This window comes from Leptonychotes weddellii, chromosome 9, assembly GCF_054177405.1.
Source record: "Leptonychotes weddellii isolate Sample4059 chromosome 9, ASM5417740v2, whole genome shotgun sequence".
Lineage (NCBI taxonomy): Eukaryota > Metazoa > Chordata > Mammalia > Carnivora > Phocidae > Leptonychotes > Leptonychotes weddellii.
This window is the reverse complement of record NC_138377.1, coordinates 118,494,985-118,511,245: the sequence shown is the minus strand read 5'-3', so window position 1 is coordinate 118,511,245 and position 16,261 is coordinate 118,494,985. Positions and strand designations below refer to the sequence as shown.

The 16,261-nt window shown below is 44.7% G+C and overlaps 1 protein-coding gene across 17 annotated transcripts in view; it reads right to left on the bottom strand.

Annotated features, from left to right (window-relative positions):
- Positions 1–16,261, bottom strand: part of AKAP13 (A-kinase anchoring protein 13) — a 266,733-nt gene that overhangs the window by 28,871 nt on the left and 221,601 nt on the right. For 15 of the 17 annotated variants that reach the window (XM_081831648.1, XM_081831649.1, XM_081831641.1 and 12 more), the window contains 3 exons: positions 6,917–6,984; positions 4,662–4,728; positions 686–821 (listed from right to left, as the gene is read on the bottom strand). In XM_081831648.1, coding sequence (XP_081687774.1) covers positions 686–821; positions 4,662–4,728; positions 6,917–6,984 — 271 coding nt within the window. The remainder of the gene's footprint in view (positions 1–685; positions 822–4,661; positions 4,729–6,916; positions 6,985–16,261) is intronic. The other 2 variants (XM_081831642.1, XM_081831655.1) reach the window with 1 other exon arrangement.

Sequence of the window (16,261 nt, the reverse complement as noted above, 5' to 3'; positions counted from 1 at the left end):
CATTTGAGATGACTTCTTTACTTGATGGGAAAGCAGAAGACTTATTACCCAGAACTGCCAGGAACATCATAATCAGCCCTGTGCCAGCCATGGGACAGCTGCGGCCTGACAGTCAGGGGCCGTAGCAACTTTTGCAGGGACCACAAAAGGAACTTCGTGCAAATGAGTGAGTGGGGACCCAATGGTCGTAACTGGCCCATTATTCACTCCCATGAAACTGACTCAAGAGTCAATATGCAAGCACGGGAAAGAGATTTATAAAAAGCAGCAGAAACACTAGGTTCATCTGACCAAAAGAAAAGTGTAATATCTGAAAATATAAGTGGTTACAAACAAAAATCAGGAAGAAGTCATCCCCCCCGGCCCCTCCATTTTCACTTCTTATTTTCATCTAAAAACCATCTTTTTTTAACTCAGGTTCCTTAAAAGCGAGGCTGACCATGAATGAAGCACAGGACAACGTGGTTGATGATGGTGTTTAAAGGGGATCCTTGCTACAAAATGACGGGCATGACAGTGCATCAAAATGTAATTCCCATTCTCCACGTCTGCAACACTTGGTTGTGCACCGAGTCATTATTTTATACACTTTTTCCCAATGAGAAGAATCTCTTTGTCAAATGATATGGTTATTAAGCTCTTGTCACCTAGCTGTCAACTGTGCAATCTTTAAATCCCCACTTACCCAGCAATGTTCTGTATGGAGACGCTTTTGGAGAGTGAGACACTCTGCTGGGACCGTCTGTTGGCAAACATGGGAATGGCAGTGGCTTCATCCGCCAGGAGGACTGCGGATCGAGGACGCTCCTTGGGCTGTGAGGCTGTAAAGGAAGAGAGGACACTGGATGAACCACGTATCCAAGCTCACAAGTAGTGACTCATCTGACAAAGCCAAATAGAAGCAAATTTCTTTAAAACAGATTTGCCCTGGGAGTGTAAGTGGGTACAAAAACTCTACAAAGGACAATCTGGCAATATCTATTGAAACTGCAAATGCCTATATTCTTTGATCCAGATTTCCATTTTAGGATAGGTTTATTTTACCTTTTTTTTTTTTCATGTAATCTCTACTCCCAAGATGGGGTTTGAACTCACAACCCCAAGATCAAGAGTCTCAGGCTCCACCAATTGAGCCAGTCAGGCACCCTGGATATGTTTATTCTACAAGATATACTTGTAGTGCTTGAAAGGACATCATGTCCAAAGTCATTCAATGCAACGTTGTTGGTCAAAGCAAAATACGAGCAATGACAGAAGTGAGTATCAAAAGAAGATCTATTAACAAATTATGGTACATCACACACTGAAATACTATGTAGCTTTAAAAAAAAAAATGAATACACTCTTCACGAATTGACGCAGATCTCCAAGATAATATTGTAACGGGGGAAAAAAAATCAAGGCCCAGAACAAAGGTGCACAACAGACTTCCATGTTTTAAAAAAAAAAGAAAAATAAGCCAAATTGGTATTTGCTTTACTTCAATAAAGAAACTTGAAGAAGATAAATAAAAAACTAAGAAGAGTGGTTAGCTGTGGGGTGGCATGGAGATTAGGCAATGGGGATGAAGAATCATGGGGTGATAGTATATTTAAACACAGAAAATAACTCAAAGTAAAATAAAATAAAATTGGAAGAATTTTAAGGATAAAGGGAACCAGAGATTAACAGAGGCCAGTGTTCTTTGGGAGTGCCTATCCAGCCACATCTGAGGTGTGTGGGAGATATGCAAACTCCCAGCCCTTCTCGTCCCTTGGGGGTGGGACCTGGGAGTCCACACATTTTACGATCCCCAAGTGATTCTTCTGCACGTTGTTTGAGAACACAGATTTTGACCAATTCCTTTAATTTACAGCTGAGAAAAATGCAACACTTTACTCTCACACAGCTAAGCTGTTCTCATACTGTGCAGGTCTCCTGAACATGACCAGAGAGGAAACTGAAACTCTAATTTTATGCTCAAGTGGTCACACTGGCATTTGGCTACCAAATTATTTTTCCTTCGTAACTGAGCTCGTGCCCCAGACACGAGCTGCATGATCTCTCTATCCCCAGGAGTGTCAAGAGCTGGAGGAAATAAGACTGGGGCAGCTGTTATGACATTCACGGCATTGCAGGATGTTTCTGACTTAATAAAAATTAATAAAACCATTAATTACCAATCCAAATTCTATTTAGAGGAAGGTGATACAATAAAACACCAGAAACACGCTAACTACCATATGACCAGAGCCTTCCTGCAGGAAGCACATGAGAAGCAGGAGATGTGGGCCCTGCCCCAACAGGGAATAAGAACAATGATAGAAAAGGGAATGTGCTGAAGTGTCCAAGAGCCTGGGGCCTATCCTCGGTGTTTTAGGAGGGAGGTCAGTGAGTGGATAAAATCCAACGGAGGAAGAGACGCTGGTTCTTGAAGAATGGCAAGGATGTGGGTAGTCGGAAGGAAAAGAGGACATTGTGATGAGGAGAACTGTATGAATGAAGGCAGAAATAATCACGTAGTACAACACAAGTAGAAGAGAACAAAGAAAGAAAGAAAGAGGATGTATATAAAGAATCAGTAGAAAAGGCTGGAGAAGCAGAATGAAGTCATGCTACGCAGAACCCTAAAAGTGATAAAGGACAACTCTGGGTTTTTTTTTTTAATTTTTTTATTTTTTAAGTAACCTTCACACCCAATGTGGGGCTCGGACTCACAACCCCAAGATCAAGAGTCACACCGACTGAGCCAGCCAGGCGTCCCAAGAACAACTTTGTTTTTAAAGGACAGATAGGGGGGTGAAAACAACAGCTTTCCCTTGTTTGAAACCAATCCCTAACTCCACTCAGGCAAGTGATATACTATCCGAGCCTCAGTTTCCCTATTTGTGGGGATGATGAAAGTAGCTGAAGCTAACACTTAAGAGGGCCTACTATCAGGTTCTTTATGGGTGTGATCTCATTGAAACCTGAGAACCACCCACTGAAACTGTTACCATCCGTTCATAGAGGAGGAAAATAAAGCACAGAGTGGGGATGTAGTAAATGCCCAAGGTCACACACGGCTACTGAGTGGTAGGGCTGGACCCAAACCCATACGACTTGAATCCACAATCTGTACTCTTCACCACCAAACTGTGTCGGAGGGTGTAAAACGGGAGTGAGAATACTTGCGTCAGAGGTAACACACATAACCTGACATATAACAGGTATTAAAAAAAAAAAAAATGTTATTTTCTCTCATGTGAAAGAAAACAGATTTCTGAAGCAAGGGATAATGTCCCAGAAAAAAGGTTTAAGGAAGACTAGACTGGTAAAAGATGCTGGAATGGACTGGATCACTGATTAACGTGGGTGTCGGTCTGGCGAAACCTTTCTTATAGGAATCTACATGCAAAGATTGATAATAAGCACTTAATCCACCTAGAGGGAATCTGCACGCTTCTGGAAGAACTCAGAGCAACTCGGTGTGCAGCAGTGGTTCTCAAGCTTGAGTGTGATTCAGACTCACCTGGAGGATCTATTCAAACACAGATCATAGGGCTCCACTTCTGGGACTTCTGATTTAGCAGGTCTCAGTAGGGCCCAAGAATGCACACTTCTTATTGATCCAGGAACTACACTTTGAAAAACACTGCCTTAGGGTAAGTCCCACGGAGGTTCCCGTAGAGCCAATTAAGATGATATTCAGTACTGCGTTATTTACAGTGGCAGTTGGAAATGACTTAGATATCCATCTTTGGGGGAACCGATAATTAAATTATGGAATAACAGCTTATACATAAAAACATGCGTAGATCTTAAAATGGCAGATTGAGAAAAAAGAATGAAGAAGTGTAAGTCATATCTAATAAAAATGCAACACACAGTTATTTTCAGATATAAACATCTGTGTAAAGACAGAGCAGATCAGAAAGATACATATTAAATAACTATAGTGGGCGCTATGGAGGGGAAGCAAGGAGGAAGGGAATGGGGAATGAAAAAGGGAGAACATTAAGTAAAACCAAAGTGGAGCCTTGCACACACTGGTGAATGGGACACTGTGATTTACTGAATTTTGTGTACCACTTGAAGTCCTTGGGGAAAAAAGAGAATTATTTACTTCACAGTTTATAAACTAAGAAGTTTTTTAAAAAAGGTTTTATTTATTCATTTGAAACCAATCCCTACTCCACTCAGGCACGCAGGGGCGAGGAGCAGAGGGAGAAGCAGACTCTCTGATTGAGCAGAGAACCTGATACGGGGCTCGATCCCAGGACCCTGAGATCATGACCTGAGCCAAAGGCAAACGCTCAACCGACTGAGCCACTGAGGTGCCCCTAAACTAAGAAGTTTAATCAAAAAGATCTCATTTCCTTTGTGCAACCGTGAGGTGCTAAAAACAAGCGTAACTGTCAACCCATGGAAGAGGAATTTCGAGATGCATGGGATCACCTGCTTAAACAGACAGACAACAGGGCTGCCTCTCAAGCCAGTACACACACTATTCTAGAAGCCTTCCAAGGGAGTTTGATGGTAGAACGTTAGGCTTTGGCCAATCACCTGCAGCCTCCTCTAACTTACCACAAAATAAACACTCAAATCTTGAGTAAGAATAACAGATGAATATTACAGAAGTGTGTTTAAGTCCTGAACCAGAGTCAAAAAGGGCTGGAAGAGAGCAGGGCTGAGTGACTTACGCTTGCTCCTCATGATGACTGTGGGCAGCGAAGATGTGTCCTGTGCCTGAAGGCTCCCTCTGGGCTGCTGAAGGAAAAAGGGAATAAATAAATACACGCGGACCGCGCCCACAATTTCTCCTCTGTACGGTCTCAAGAAGCCCAGAGCAGGGAGAGAGCTCCAGCCCGCCTCCTGGCCAGGTTGCTCAGCATTCCGCCAGCCACCCCTGTGGGCTCTCCTCTGAACCCGCCGAGCGCCAGGACCCCGCAGAGGCTGCTTCTCCCACCTGGAACGCCCTTCGCCCCAGGGTATCCCTCTATTTCAAGACCACGTGAGAGCCACCTCCTGGGGAAAGCCAACCATCACCTTCTTCCTCCTCCCCCAAGGCAGTGCCTGGCCGCCCCTGAGAATCCTGCACAGACCTCCACATAGTTTCCCCCTCATGTACGGTCCCCAACTGCCTGACATCTTCCCCAGCAGAATGCAGGGTCCTGAAGAGCGGCATCTGTGCCTTTTTTCATTCCTGTTTGTCCAGTGACTGGCGTTAATAAGAGACTAAACAGTCCTTAAGTAAAGTACGAATTTCAGTTGAGATTTTTGTTGTAGCATGTGACAGAAACATCGTGTGTGAGAAGTTACGGAGTGAACCAATTACTCGGAGATAAATCATTAGTGGACACAATTTTAAAATGAACTCCCCCTTTTAGGCTGTGTTCTCCTATAAGAGGAGATGCTACAGCTCTATCATCAGCCTTCTACAGAACCTAGTACATTCCCAATAGCACTAAGTCCTGTCAGATCACAAACCCCGTGCCTGCAGGGTCAGGCAGGCAACAAGCGAAGGAGGCAAGGTGGGGGGGTGGTGGGGAGGGAACCCGCACATCCTGTCGAGGAGGCGGCAGCCACTCAGACCCCATGGATTACCACTTCCCATCCATCTCCCCAACATTCAGGGACCTAGATCTCCAGAGTCCATGCTGTATGCTTAGGATCTATCAGCGGATCAAACATTCCTGACTTCAGACTGCTTGGCAAGTTAGGTGCTTACATGCTAGTGGGGGGGGAAGGTGCAAGACCACGCAAAATAAATGTAGTAAGTAAATACAGGCTGTTAAATAGAAACTCTGAGAAGCTGAGAAGTACTATGGAGAACAGGAAAAAGGGCAAGGTGAAAATCGGGAATGCTGGGTAAGAGGAAGTAACCAGGGTTGTGAGATCTTCCAATTTTCTTTTTCTTTTTTTTTTTTTTTTGAGATCTTCCAATTTTTTTAGGAGAAATTAGAAATCCCTATTGATAGGAAATGTGATTTTTAAAAATAACTGCATCATCAACAACAAAAAATACTTCAAGAGCCAAACAAAATTTATGCCCATGGGCTGCTAAGATCTGGGGTACAGAAGTGATTCATTTTTACACTAGTGCAGACTCGCAGCATCTGCGTCATCTGGGAACTTACTAGAAATGCAAAGTCCTGGGCCCCATCCCAGAGTGCGCAACTCGGGGAGAGGGATGCAGTAAATGGTCTTTTAGCAAGTCCCTGAGGTGACTCTAAAGCACACTCATTCAAGTATGAGGCCGCTGTAATGTAAATGTTTGCTCACTGATGCAGCACACGGCATGCTGAGCATAGTGTAGATGCAGCTGAGAGTGCTCTTCTGACAAGGACAAAAGGACATTTATTTATGGGTGACTAGAACACTGAAAACCACGGAGGCTATCTTGAAGGTGGGTCCCCAAACCCACTCTCTTTAAGGGCCGCCTGATAAGCGGTGCCCATTACTGCACAGCATGCATGCCCAGAGCAGGTCCCTCCACACGCCCGGCACGTGTCCTATTCTTGCGTCACGTGACCAGAGCCAACTGCTTCATGCCCCGTGGACACGAACGCCGCCGGGCAGCCACGTCAAACCCTCAGCCCTCCCCAGCTCCCCAGCAGCTCAAAGTCCCTGAATGACACCTGGTGCCCTCGGGATGGCCGGGAGAAAGCTGGTGTGTGGCCGGCAGAGCAGGCCTGCAGATGTGGCTCTGAACAAAACCACCTTAACACCACCACCGAGATGCTAGAAAAGCAGAGAAGTGTGTATTTAACACGGAGTTCTGAAAGCATTTTGTTTTCCAAAAGCCACAGATGCCCAAGTGTGTTAATTAAGAAGAGACTCGGTCGCTTTAGAGAAGAATTACTGTTTGGTTGTTTTGGTCTCAGTGTTGGTACCAAATGATTACCATAAACAAAAACCCCAATCAGGACTCTCCCCACCCTGAGAAATGTCTTACCTTCATTTTGACCTTTGCACAGGAGGCCAGACTTTCTCTACAGCCTTTGTGGACAAAAGCACTGCAACCTGAAAAGCAAGCAAAGCCCAAGGTGACTTCAACCCAGCTAAGAGATCTTGGACTCGGACTTCCTGCAGCCACTGCAGCCTGCGGATTCCTGAGTGAAGTCACTCGCATGTCAGAATGTGGCTCTAACTGGGATTACAGACTGCAGTCCCCTTCCAGAAAGCAGGCGTGTGATGTCATGGGGAGGAGGAGAAATGAGAGCAGATGTGATTTCTGATTAACGGAAACGAGAAGTCTGGAGCTTCTCAGGCAGGAAGCTGAGAGGCTACCAAGCAAAACGGAAAGTAAAAGTGTCTGCTGTCAACATGTGAAGTTGAAGTCACAAACAAATCCAGCAATAGAGCCCCTTACCAGGACTTGGGAAATCTGTATGGCTGTGTCAAAAGACACCTGTTTATGTCCTTCTGCTTGGGATCTTAACCACCCTGAGCTTTCTGCCACCCAGCCGGAGTCAGGAGACACAAAAGAAAGGTCATCAGAACCAACCCAGGCACATCTGGGAATCCTGACTCAGGATAAAGTGGGAGACTTCCTGAAAGACGGAGGGGAGACCACATCTGCCAAGGACATGAACCTCAACCCTTGGCTCCAAAGCCACTGATGTAAAAACCCAGCCCTCTGGGCCTCAGAAGGGCTGCTGTCAGCTCTTACTGCTGCTATGAAGTCATAAAACAGAACTGCGCCAGGAGGCCAGAGGGGAAGCAGAAGCAAATAAAAGATCGGTCTGTGGGGACACCCAGTGACGAGAGCCTCTCCAGGGGAAGGCTCCCTGAGAAAATCAACCAGACACCATTCAACAGGCAGCACCACAGGTCCTGCCCGCGTCAACTCACTCACTGTGGGCCGAGACGCTCTCCTGGTGCACACGTGTGGATGTGGGGAGAGGGGAGCGACGATGGCGAGGACAGGGCACTAGAATGGAGGCTGCCAGAACCCCAGGTGCCAGAGGCCCATTCCCACAGGCCCTTCCTCAACAGCTGCTCCTGCAATGCCTACTCGGTTCCCGGACCCCTAGCACCGCCTGCCACGCGGTGCTGTGATGGTCTTACGGTTTTCTCCTCCACAGAGTGCTGCATCTCCTGCTGAATCTTTACGTCTCTCTAGCACAGTGCCTGGCTCGTGGCTCCTATTCAAATGTCTAGCTTACACCCTAACTAGGTCTTTTTTATCAAAGGCCAAGTGCCCTGATACAACATTGATTATAAAATGTGAGATGCCAACTTATTAACACTAGCGGGAGCACAGGAAGAGCCACTGTGCAATCACATCTGATTTCAGTCCTGGCTCTGCTAGTTAGTCTGACCCATGCAAGTCTTTCCTTAGGGCCTCGGTTTCCCCACCTAGTAAATGAGAGGTGGGTCCACACTCCCCGCCGCCAAGTTCCTTCAGTTTGTGATTCCGTAAGACTCTTCACACCTCTTAAGAAAGGGATAATTTTCCAAAGTAAATCCCATGGACCGTCCCACCAGGTTCATGCAGCCAAAGATTTCAACTTCTGCGTCATCTGAATTATCACTCGGGTAGCTCCAGCCACTCCGTAGGTTACGGTCAGGGAAGGGCCTCAACTGGAGGAGTCTGGACAGAGGCCACCAGCACCCAGGAGGCTATGAGGAGCACGTCTGCTTTTGTCAACAGGATGGCCCACCGTCGGAACCAGTCTGCAGTCCTGGGGGTGGGATGAGGCTTGGTTCGGGGACTTTCACTCCTAGGCCTGCTTCTGCCCCCAGCCAGCCAACCTCTTCTGGCTGCACCCCCGTGACAGTCACTGTCTGGTCACCTTTAACAAACCGGAAGAGACATCTAAGTTCCTTTACCAACGGCAGGATGAGGAGAGGCTCTGCTAGGAAAGGCTCACGTCGGCATCAAGAGGAAAAACCTGGAAGGTTTTAATTCCGTCCAAACTCTGTTCCTGCCCTGCCCGAGTTCTTCTCCAAGAGCAGATGGCAAGGGAGTGACTTGGAGGCCATGCTCCTTGTCATTTCTACCGCCTATGGTCAGCTCCACGTAAGTCGTGAGCTGCTCTAGAAGTTGGCAGTGAGAGAGAGGTTATGTACCACTGAACAGGAATGCTGGGGTTTCTCAGCAATGTCCCTGTCTGGGCATAAGGAGGCCTTCACAGAAAGAGACCCCTGGGGAGTGACTCATTCTAATCAGTAAACGTAAATGTAAACATTTTGAGGATGTTTCTCTAAAGAACCGGAAACCACTGGCTCTCATTAATTTGTCCAGTTCTCTGTGACTTGAAAATAAGGATCAGCTTTGATAAAGAAGTCACTGTTTTACTACTGAGAGAAAAAGCAGAACCACAAACAGGAATCCGTGTAACTCCTGAGAGGTCAGCATGGCTAGGCCTTCTGTGTCATGCCACGTAACGCCTACTCCAGGATGCAGACCCCAGCGAAGCCTCTCCAGCCAACAGTCTTCTAGGAAGGGCCAAAGAGCCAATAGGTAGGCTGGACCATATGTCTTTATTGGTTTGTATTTAACATTTTTTTGCCTCTCACCTTCCAGAAACTCTTCAATAGCTCCCGGTCATCTTTAGGATAAAGCCCAAATTTCTTACTTGGCTTCCAGCACCTCACCATGTGTGGTCATGCCTGTGAGCCCTGAGCAAATGGTCTTTTGTGCTTGTATCCCTTCCCCTGACTGGGTCGGTAGGACTCACCTCGATGAAGTCCTGGCTCACCCAGGGAAGAAAAGATTCCCCACCTCGGCACTTCTGGAATTCCACGCCTGCTTCCGTCACGGTACTGGACTGGCCACTCTGTTCCACCGGACAGAAAACTCCTTGAGGGAGTCTCACTTTGTCTCGTACAATTTTTATATCCCTATCCCCAGTTCCTGGCCCACAGTAAAAAGCACTAGATGTCTGAAGAGCGGGAGAGGTGGGTGGGTGAGCTCCAAGCTGCTGGACCCACAGCAAGAAACACCACCCAGTAGCCGAGACAAATTCCTACAGTCATTTTCTAGTAAGACAGATGCATTCCCCCATCTGCACACTATCTTTACTCGGGGTGCCTGCCATGCAGATGCCTGGGAGCACGGAGCCCCTCTGTTCCAAGGGCCTAGGTGACCCATCCTCTCTTTCAGGCTCCCCTTGCCACCTTTCCTCTGTCTTTCACAAATCCCTGCTCAGCTAAAGTGTTTCAAATACCTCTTGTTTAATCCCATTCCTCCTTCTCCCCTCTCAGAGTCTTGCTTAAGAGAACCTCTCGTTGGCTCCCTTCTACTTAATAAAATACACTTTAAAACGTGGAAGATAAAGGCATATGAGGAAAACTAATGAATCCATATCACGGACACATTTTGAAATGGTATTAAATGTACTGCCACACACAATTGCAGAGTCTTGAAAGTGTTTAAGACTCACTGTAAAACAACAAGAAAAAGACAATGCAACAGAAAAGTTGTACAGACCACGAACAGGTCATTCACAACACAAAACGGTGCCTGATCTCTCTAGAAATCAGAGAAATGCAAACTAGAACAACAGAGAAATACCATTTCGTGTCCAACCAGGCTGGATAAAATAAAAGTCTGCCAATTCTAGGTACTGGTGAAGAAACGGAGATGCGGGAACTCTCAGCATCTGCTGAGGGATCTAGAAGCTGGTACCTTCATGTTGGACAGTAATTTGGCAACATATAGTTAAGTTGACAAGGTGCCCGCTTTATGACTCAGCAATTCCCTTGGTGTACAGGGATGTTCCCTGCAGCCCTGCTTACAATAGAGAGAGACACTGGAAATGACCCAAATGACTTAGTAGTGGGACAGATTTGATATATTCATAAAATGGAACACCATTTAAGAGTTAGAAGTCCATGGTCTAGATTGATCATTTGCAATACACTGGATCCCCCAGATTTAATGTTGAGGAGAATAAAGAAAATTACAGAATGAGGTAAGGTACCATTTATGTAAACTCAAAACAAAAAAATTAAACATTTACGTGGGAGATAAAATTACAAAATACAGACTACATACACAGAGGGGCTCCGTGCTCCCAGGCATCTGCATGGCAGGCACCCCGGTAAATGACAGTGCTTGTCCTTGGGGAGGGAGGAAGAGAATTAGGCAGGGAAAGACGGGGATTCAACTGTAATGTTTATTTCTTCAAGACTGAAAAATAATCTGAAGCCATATAACAAATTTTACTACTTTTTCATGTTGAGTGGTGAGTACATAGGTGTTGTTACATTATCCATGTACTACTTCCCACTAGTATTTAAAAACCAAAACCCCAGTGTATCATATCCTAATATCCTCCAAGTTCCTTGGATTTCCTTATAAACATCCCCTTATCCTTTAAAAAAGTCAATCATAGTTGTGATAAATTAAAAACAATTTTTCAATCAGCCTCTCTTATCTTCTATTCCAGTTACAAAAGTGCATTTTCTTCTTTTTCACGAAAATCAATAATGTTTTTGGCATCTATGGGCAACAGAGGAGGTGGGATTTGCCCGAGAACCTGCCACTAATTTTGATCTAGAAGAGACCCGTCAGTACATTGGGACACGCATGTCCTGTCTCCGAAGTACATTCTGTCTGTGCCTTTCTCCCCAGTCAGTTCTAACACCAAAGAATTAAACAAAGGTGATTTCTGAGGAAGTGGTACCATCACTTTGAAACAGACTTCAGTAATATGTAAGTTCTCAGGCCAGTATTTGAGACTTAAAAGACATCTCCAACTGATGAATCAACCCATGCAGATATGATGATAAAATGTACTTCTAAAAAATAACTTTTCATACAAATTCACTTTCTTAGTTAGCTGAGACAGGTCCCCAAACCTCTAACCCAGTTGAAATTTTAATATGCTCTGTAACAGGGTCACGAGTCTCAGTGATAAGTAATTTGTGTGGATGTCTGCCTAACATACTCAAGTACCTACTTGAAAAACACTCAGCCTGTTACCAAGTTGTCCCAGACTGTTTGCAGCCACAGTTTTAGTGGTGTGTGGGAGTGGTTTAGAAACTCTGGCCCCACTGACATCAGCCAGAGTCACGAGGTTAAAATCTTATTCTCGGTTCTGGAACACAGACAATTACCAAGAACAGAAGAACCAAAGACAAATCTAATAGACGTTAAGCTCACTGCCTCAAACCATACCATGTTGTTAGGGAGATCAAAGAATTATTTGGCCTTTTATTTATTTAAAAGAAAAAGATTTCCTAATAGCAGTAAGCAACATGCTTTCATTTTTCAAAGCTATTCAAAAAGGTCTCAGCACAGTGGTTTATGAGAACAGAGCCGGCTCCTAATTAGATTCCTCTGAATTTAAACACAAACAGCCCAGCCTTCAACAACTTCTTTTTTTCACTACAAGGAGGCATCAGACAAAAGAATATGAAGGAAAACCCACATAACTGGGAAATATCATCTATCTGTTGCTGCTTTTTTTTTTTTTTTTTAAACCTCTGCCACCAACCGCCACAGATCTGTGGTGAGCTGTTATATACTACACGCTGTTTCTCTTTCAGCAGAAAAACAAACAACAACTGGTAAGAAACTCCGAAAGTCTGCTTTACAGAAGGGTAAGAAGAACGGCCCTGCCGAATGGAACTGGAATCACAGGACTGCTATGAAAGGGAGGATTCACCTTCTCCAGCGGAGTTCTGAAGAGAGGGAACTTCCCATCCTGAGTCACTGATCACCCTTAGGGACATGCCCGGAATCCTGCCTAGCCGAGCCATATCGAGGCAGCAAAACTGATCCAGGGAAAATGCTCTGATCCTTCTCAAGCAACAGGCTGAAGCGTTACCTTTAAGGACAGAAAAGTACAACTGCTTCCTATCATTTCAACCTAGAAACTAAAACTAAAACAAGTGACAATGGAAACAACAAACCAGTTAGTATGAGCAATGTAGAAATACATGCTCCAAAATTCTTTCTGCAACTTATTTTGTTTAAAATCTCTGGGGAGTGTGAAACATCGTGGTCTTGGACTGATAGAGCTTATTAGCTATAAGGCACATAAAATGTTCTTTGTAGCTGGTGTGGTGTAATAACCACAGAGCTGATGCACAGAACAGGAGGAAAGCCACAGAAAAGAGCACCAACATCTTAGCTGAAGTGCTCATGTAACAAGCACTGGTAAGTGCTCCTAAGAATGCCGGTAAACAAAATGCAAGAGAACAAAAGTGCCCTGCTTGGGAACCAACTTCACGGATGAGGCTCTTCTTTTACCTCCCTTTTCCCTAAACGACCCATGTCTTTTCTTTAATCGATTATGTGTATTTTACTATCTAATTTAAGCAATGAACTCTACACATCAGAAACCAGCATCTGGAGAGCTGCCTTCTCAGATAAAATCCAAAGCAAAATCTGACCATCACACACGTTCTGAACACTCTCCTGGTTCCTCTTTAGATTGCAGCTGATCTGCTTGTTTATTCTTTTAATCAAGAGAAACAACCGACCACAAAAGTACTCAGAAGCTGCTAACACAACAGAAAATAAATCAACAGTAATCTCAAGATCATCTTACATCTGTTTAAAGCAAATAAAACAGAACCCCTGACAAGACCTGAAACCCAAACATAAGGAATTCCTTGCTCTGAAGGACTCCACCATGCATTCCAAAGACCAAATTATTTGTGGCAGCTGGAAAGAACAGCTGATTTTTCAAGGGAAGCTTTACATAGCTGAAGAAGTAAGAATTGGAGAGACACTCTTTCCTTTCCCCACTGAAGTGACCTAATCCTAAAACGAATCGAATTATGGCTGAAAAAAAGACCTGCCAGGTTTCTCCTAAATTAAGGTACTTCGAAGCAGTCCTGGCAGGGGGCTTTAGTCTTGGCTTTTGAGGTTTGTTCCCCACCCCCCACGCCCCCCCAGCAGGCTGCAAAGAAACCATATGGAGGCTTTGCGCCTTGCTGTTTCCAGTGTCTGTAATCAGGACCATTTCCATGCAAGTCCACATAAAGGGATTTAAGCTTTCATCCAGAATTATGACTTACTTCAGACTGGTCCAGGTGTATTCCAGTGGAGTCAAGAGATGCTGATGGGTTTTGAAATGCTCTATCCTGCTGAATCGTTTAGTATATGCATGCAGAGGGATACATTAAAGGGACTAATGACGTTTGGAAGACTGGTGCCCATCAGTATCAGCCACCATCATCCATCAGTGGCTGATCTTCCCAAACCACGACTCAAACCTGACTGAGCAGGCACTTGGGTGTGAGGCTCCAGGAGTCAGCCATGGAGGGTTATGTTATGAAAACTGAAAAGGAAAGCTACCAGGAGGGTAAGTGACTAACTGGAGGGATGTTACATTTCCTGAGACTCCTGGGAAGATCCTGAACATGGGAGGGGATGGAGAAAAGGGAAAAAAAGATCCTAAATCTCCAAATTACTCATATTTTCCACTTCCTGCAAAGATAACAGATGGTGCTTCACACACATAAACATTCATTGCAGGCTCTGTTCTTCAGGAAGCTGAAGAGAATCAGCCGATTGCTTCTGCTCCTTTGGGAAAATGACTACACATTGTTCCTTCGCTTTCAAGCCTTGATTTCTTTTTTTTTTTAATTAGTGGCAGGCTGCACACTGTCATACACACATCTTAATGCCACCACCAAATGCTGAGCCTATTTCAACACTCCCCCAGGGCTGAGTGCAAAGCTTCAGGGGAGGCAGGGAGCGAGGCCTGAAGTTTCTGAGGTGGGGTGGTATGCAAATTAAACAGGGATTTTTGAACCTTAGGTGCAGATGAGGGTAACAATCAGGCCCTCTCAAACTATTCCTTTTTGCTCTCTGATTCTTTCAGTTTAAACTTCAAAAATATTATTCTTTTCTCTTGTTTTTGCAGAGCAGGGAGAACTAACATAATCTGTGACATTTTTGCTGGATCAAGCTATTGCCATATACAAAGAACCCCTGGCTGAGGAAATTCTGATACTTCCCTTCTGACAGACCTTCAAACAGAAAAGACGCCAGTGATGACATGCTAGACTCCATGAAATACTGCTTCCAGAAGAAACGGTTAAGCCACACAGTTCCATCCAGAAAAGTTCCATCCCATTATAAACACTGTTACATAAATCGAGTAGCCAATCTGGTATTTTATTGGTTTCCTCCTTTAAAAGGTCTTGAGTGAAATACTGTTATACGGGACATCAAATATGTAAAGTATTTAGGATGGATTTTTGAGTTACAATTTTAACATTTACTTTTAAAGTCAGTAAATGAAGACAATAAAGTTGCTTTAATGGATCTAAGAATCAGAAATCAGAGATGCCTAGGACAGTTGCAATTTATGTTAACTACCTCGGCATCTAAATTACTCCTGTATTTTGTTTTGCGTACACAATATAGAGGATAAGTCACACAGATAAGTAGATTCCAAATATTAGCAGGTTAAAAATTGGCTTTCGGGGCACCTGGGTGGCTCCGTCGTTAAGCGTCTACCTTCGGCTCAGGTCCTGATCCCAGGGTCCTGGGATCGAGCCCCGCATCGGGCTCCCTGCTCGGCGGGAAGCCTGCTTCTCCCTCTCCCACTCCCCCTGCTTGTGTTCTCTCTCTCGCTGTGTCTCTCTCTGTCAAATAAATAAAATCTTTAAAAAAAAAAAAAAATTGGCTTTCTTTGCAATCACATTATATTCTTTAATTAATTAGAGATAGGAGGCAAAATGCAAACAGGTAGGCTGATAGCTGAAGTTAATATGCTGATGTTAAAATCTGGTTATATTTTTGAGCATGTGGATTTTTAATGTGGCTTTACAATTAGTTCAAAAATATATACATGTATATATTCAAAAATCCGTAGAGCTTCCAAAACAGTTCCACAAAAAACATTCTGAAAACCACTGCTCTATCAAACTATTTAATTACTACACAGACTTGTGGCTGATAACCTAAGTCCATGAGTCTCAAACCTCCTACATTTAGTTTTTCGTCAGTACCAGAACCCACACAAGTGATTCTTCATGGGTTCCTCTGGTATCCTTGGGCCACAGAAGTTTCCAAGAGGTATGCCCAGATCCCCCTCTCCAGGGGAAATCCTAGTGCACACTATTCCAACAGCGTGAGCAGTTCTACAGTCTAGGAAGACCGGCTATGCTTCCTCATGGAGGGAGCCCAGCAAAAGAGAAGTTCCATTTATGTTTAACAGGAAGAGGTATCGAGAAAACAAAAAAGGGCTCAAGATGCCTGTGGTTAAAAGAAGTGCATTCTCTTCTTAATCGCAGGAAACAAACTGAGGGTTGTTGGAGTGGGGGGTGGGGTGGGAGGGATGGGGTGACTGGGTGATAGACACTGGGGAGGGTATGTGCTCTGGTA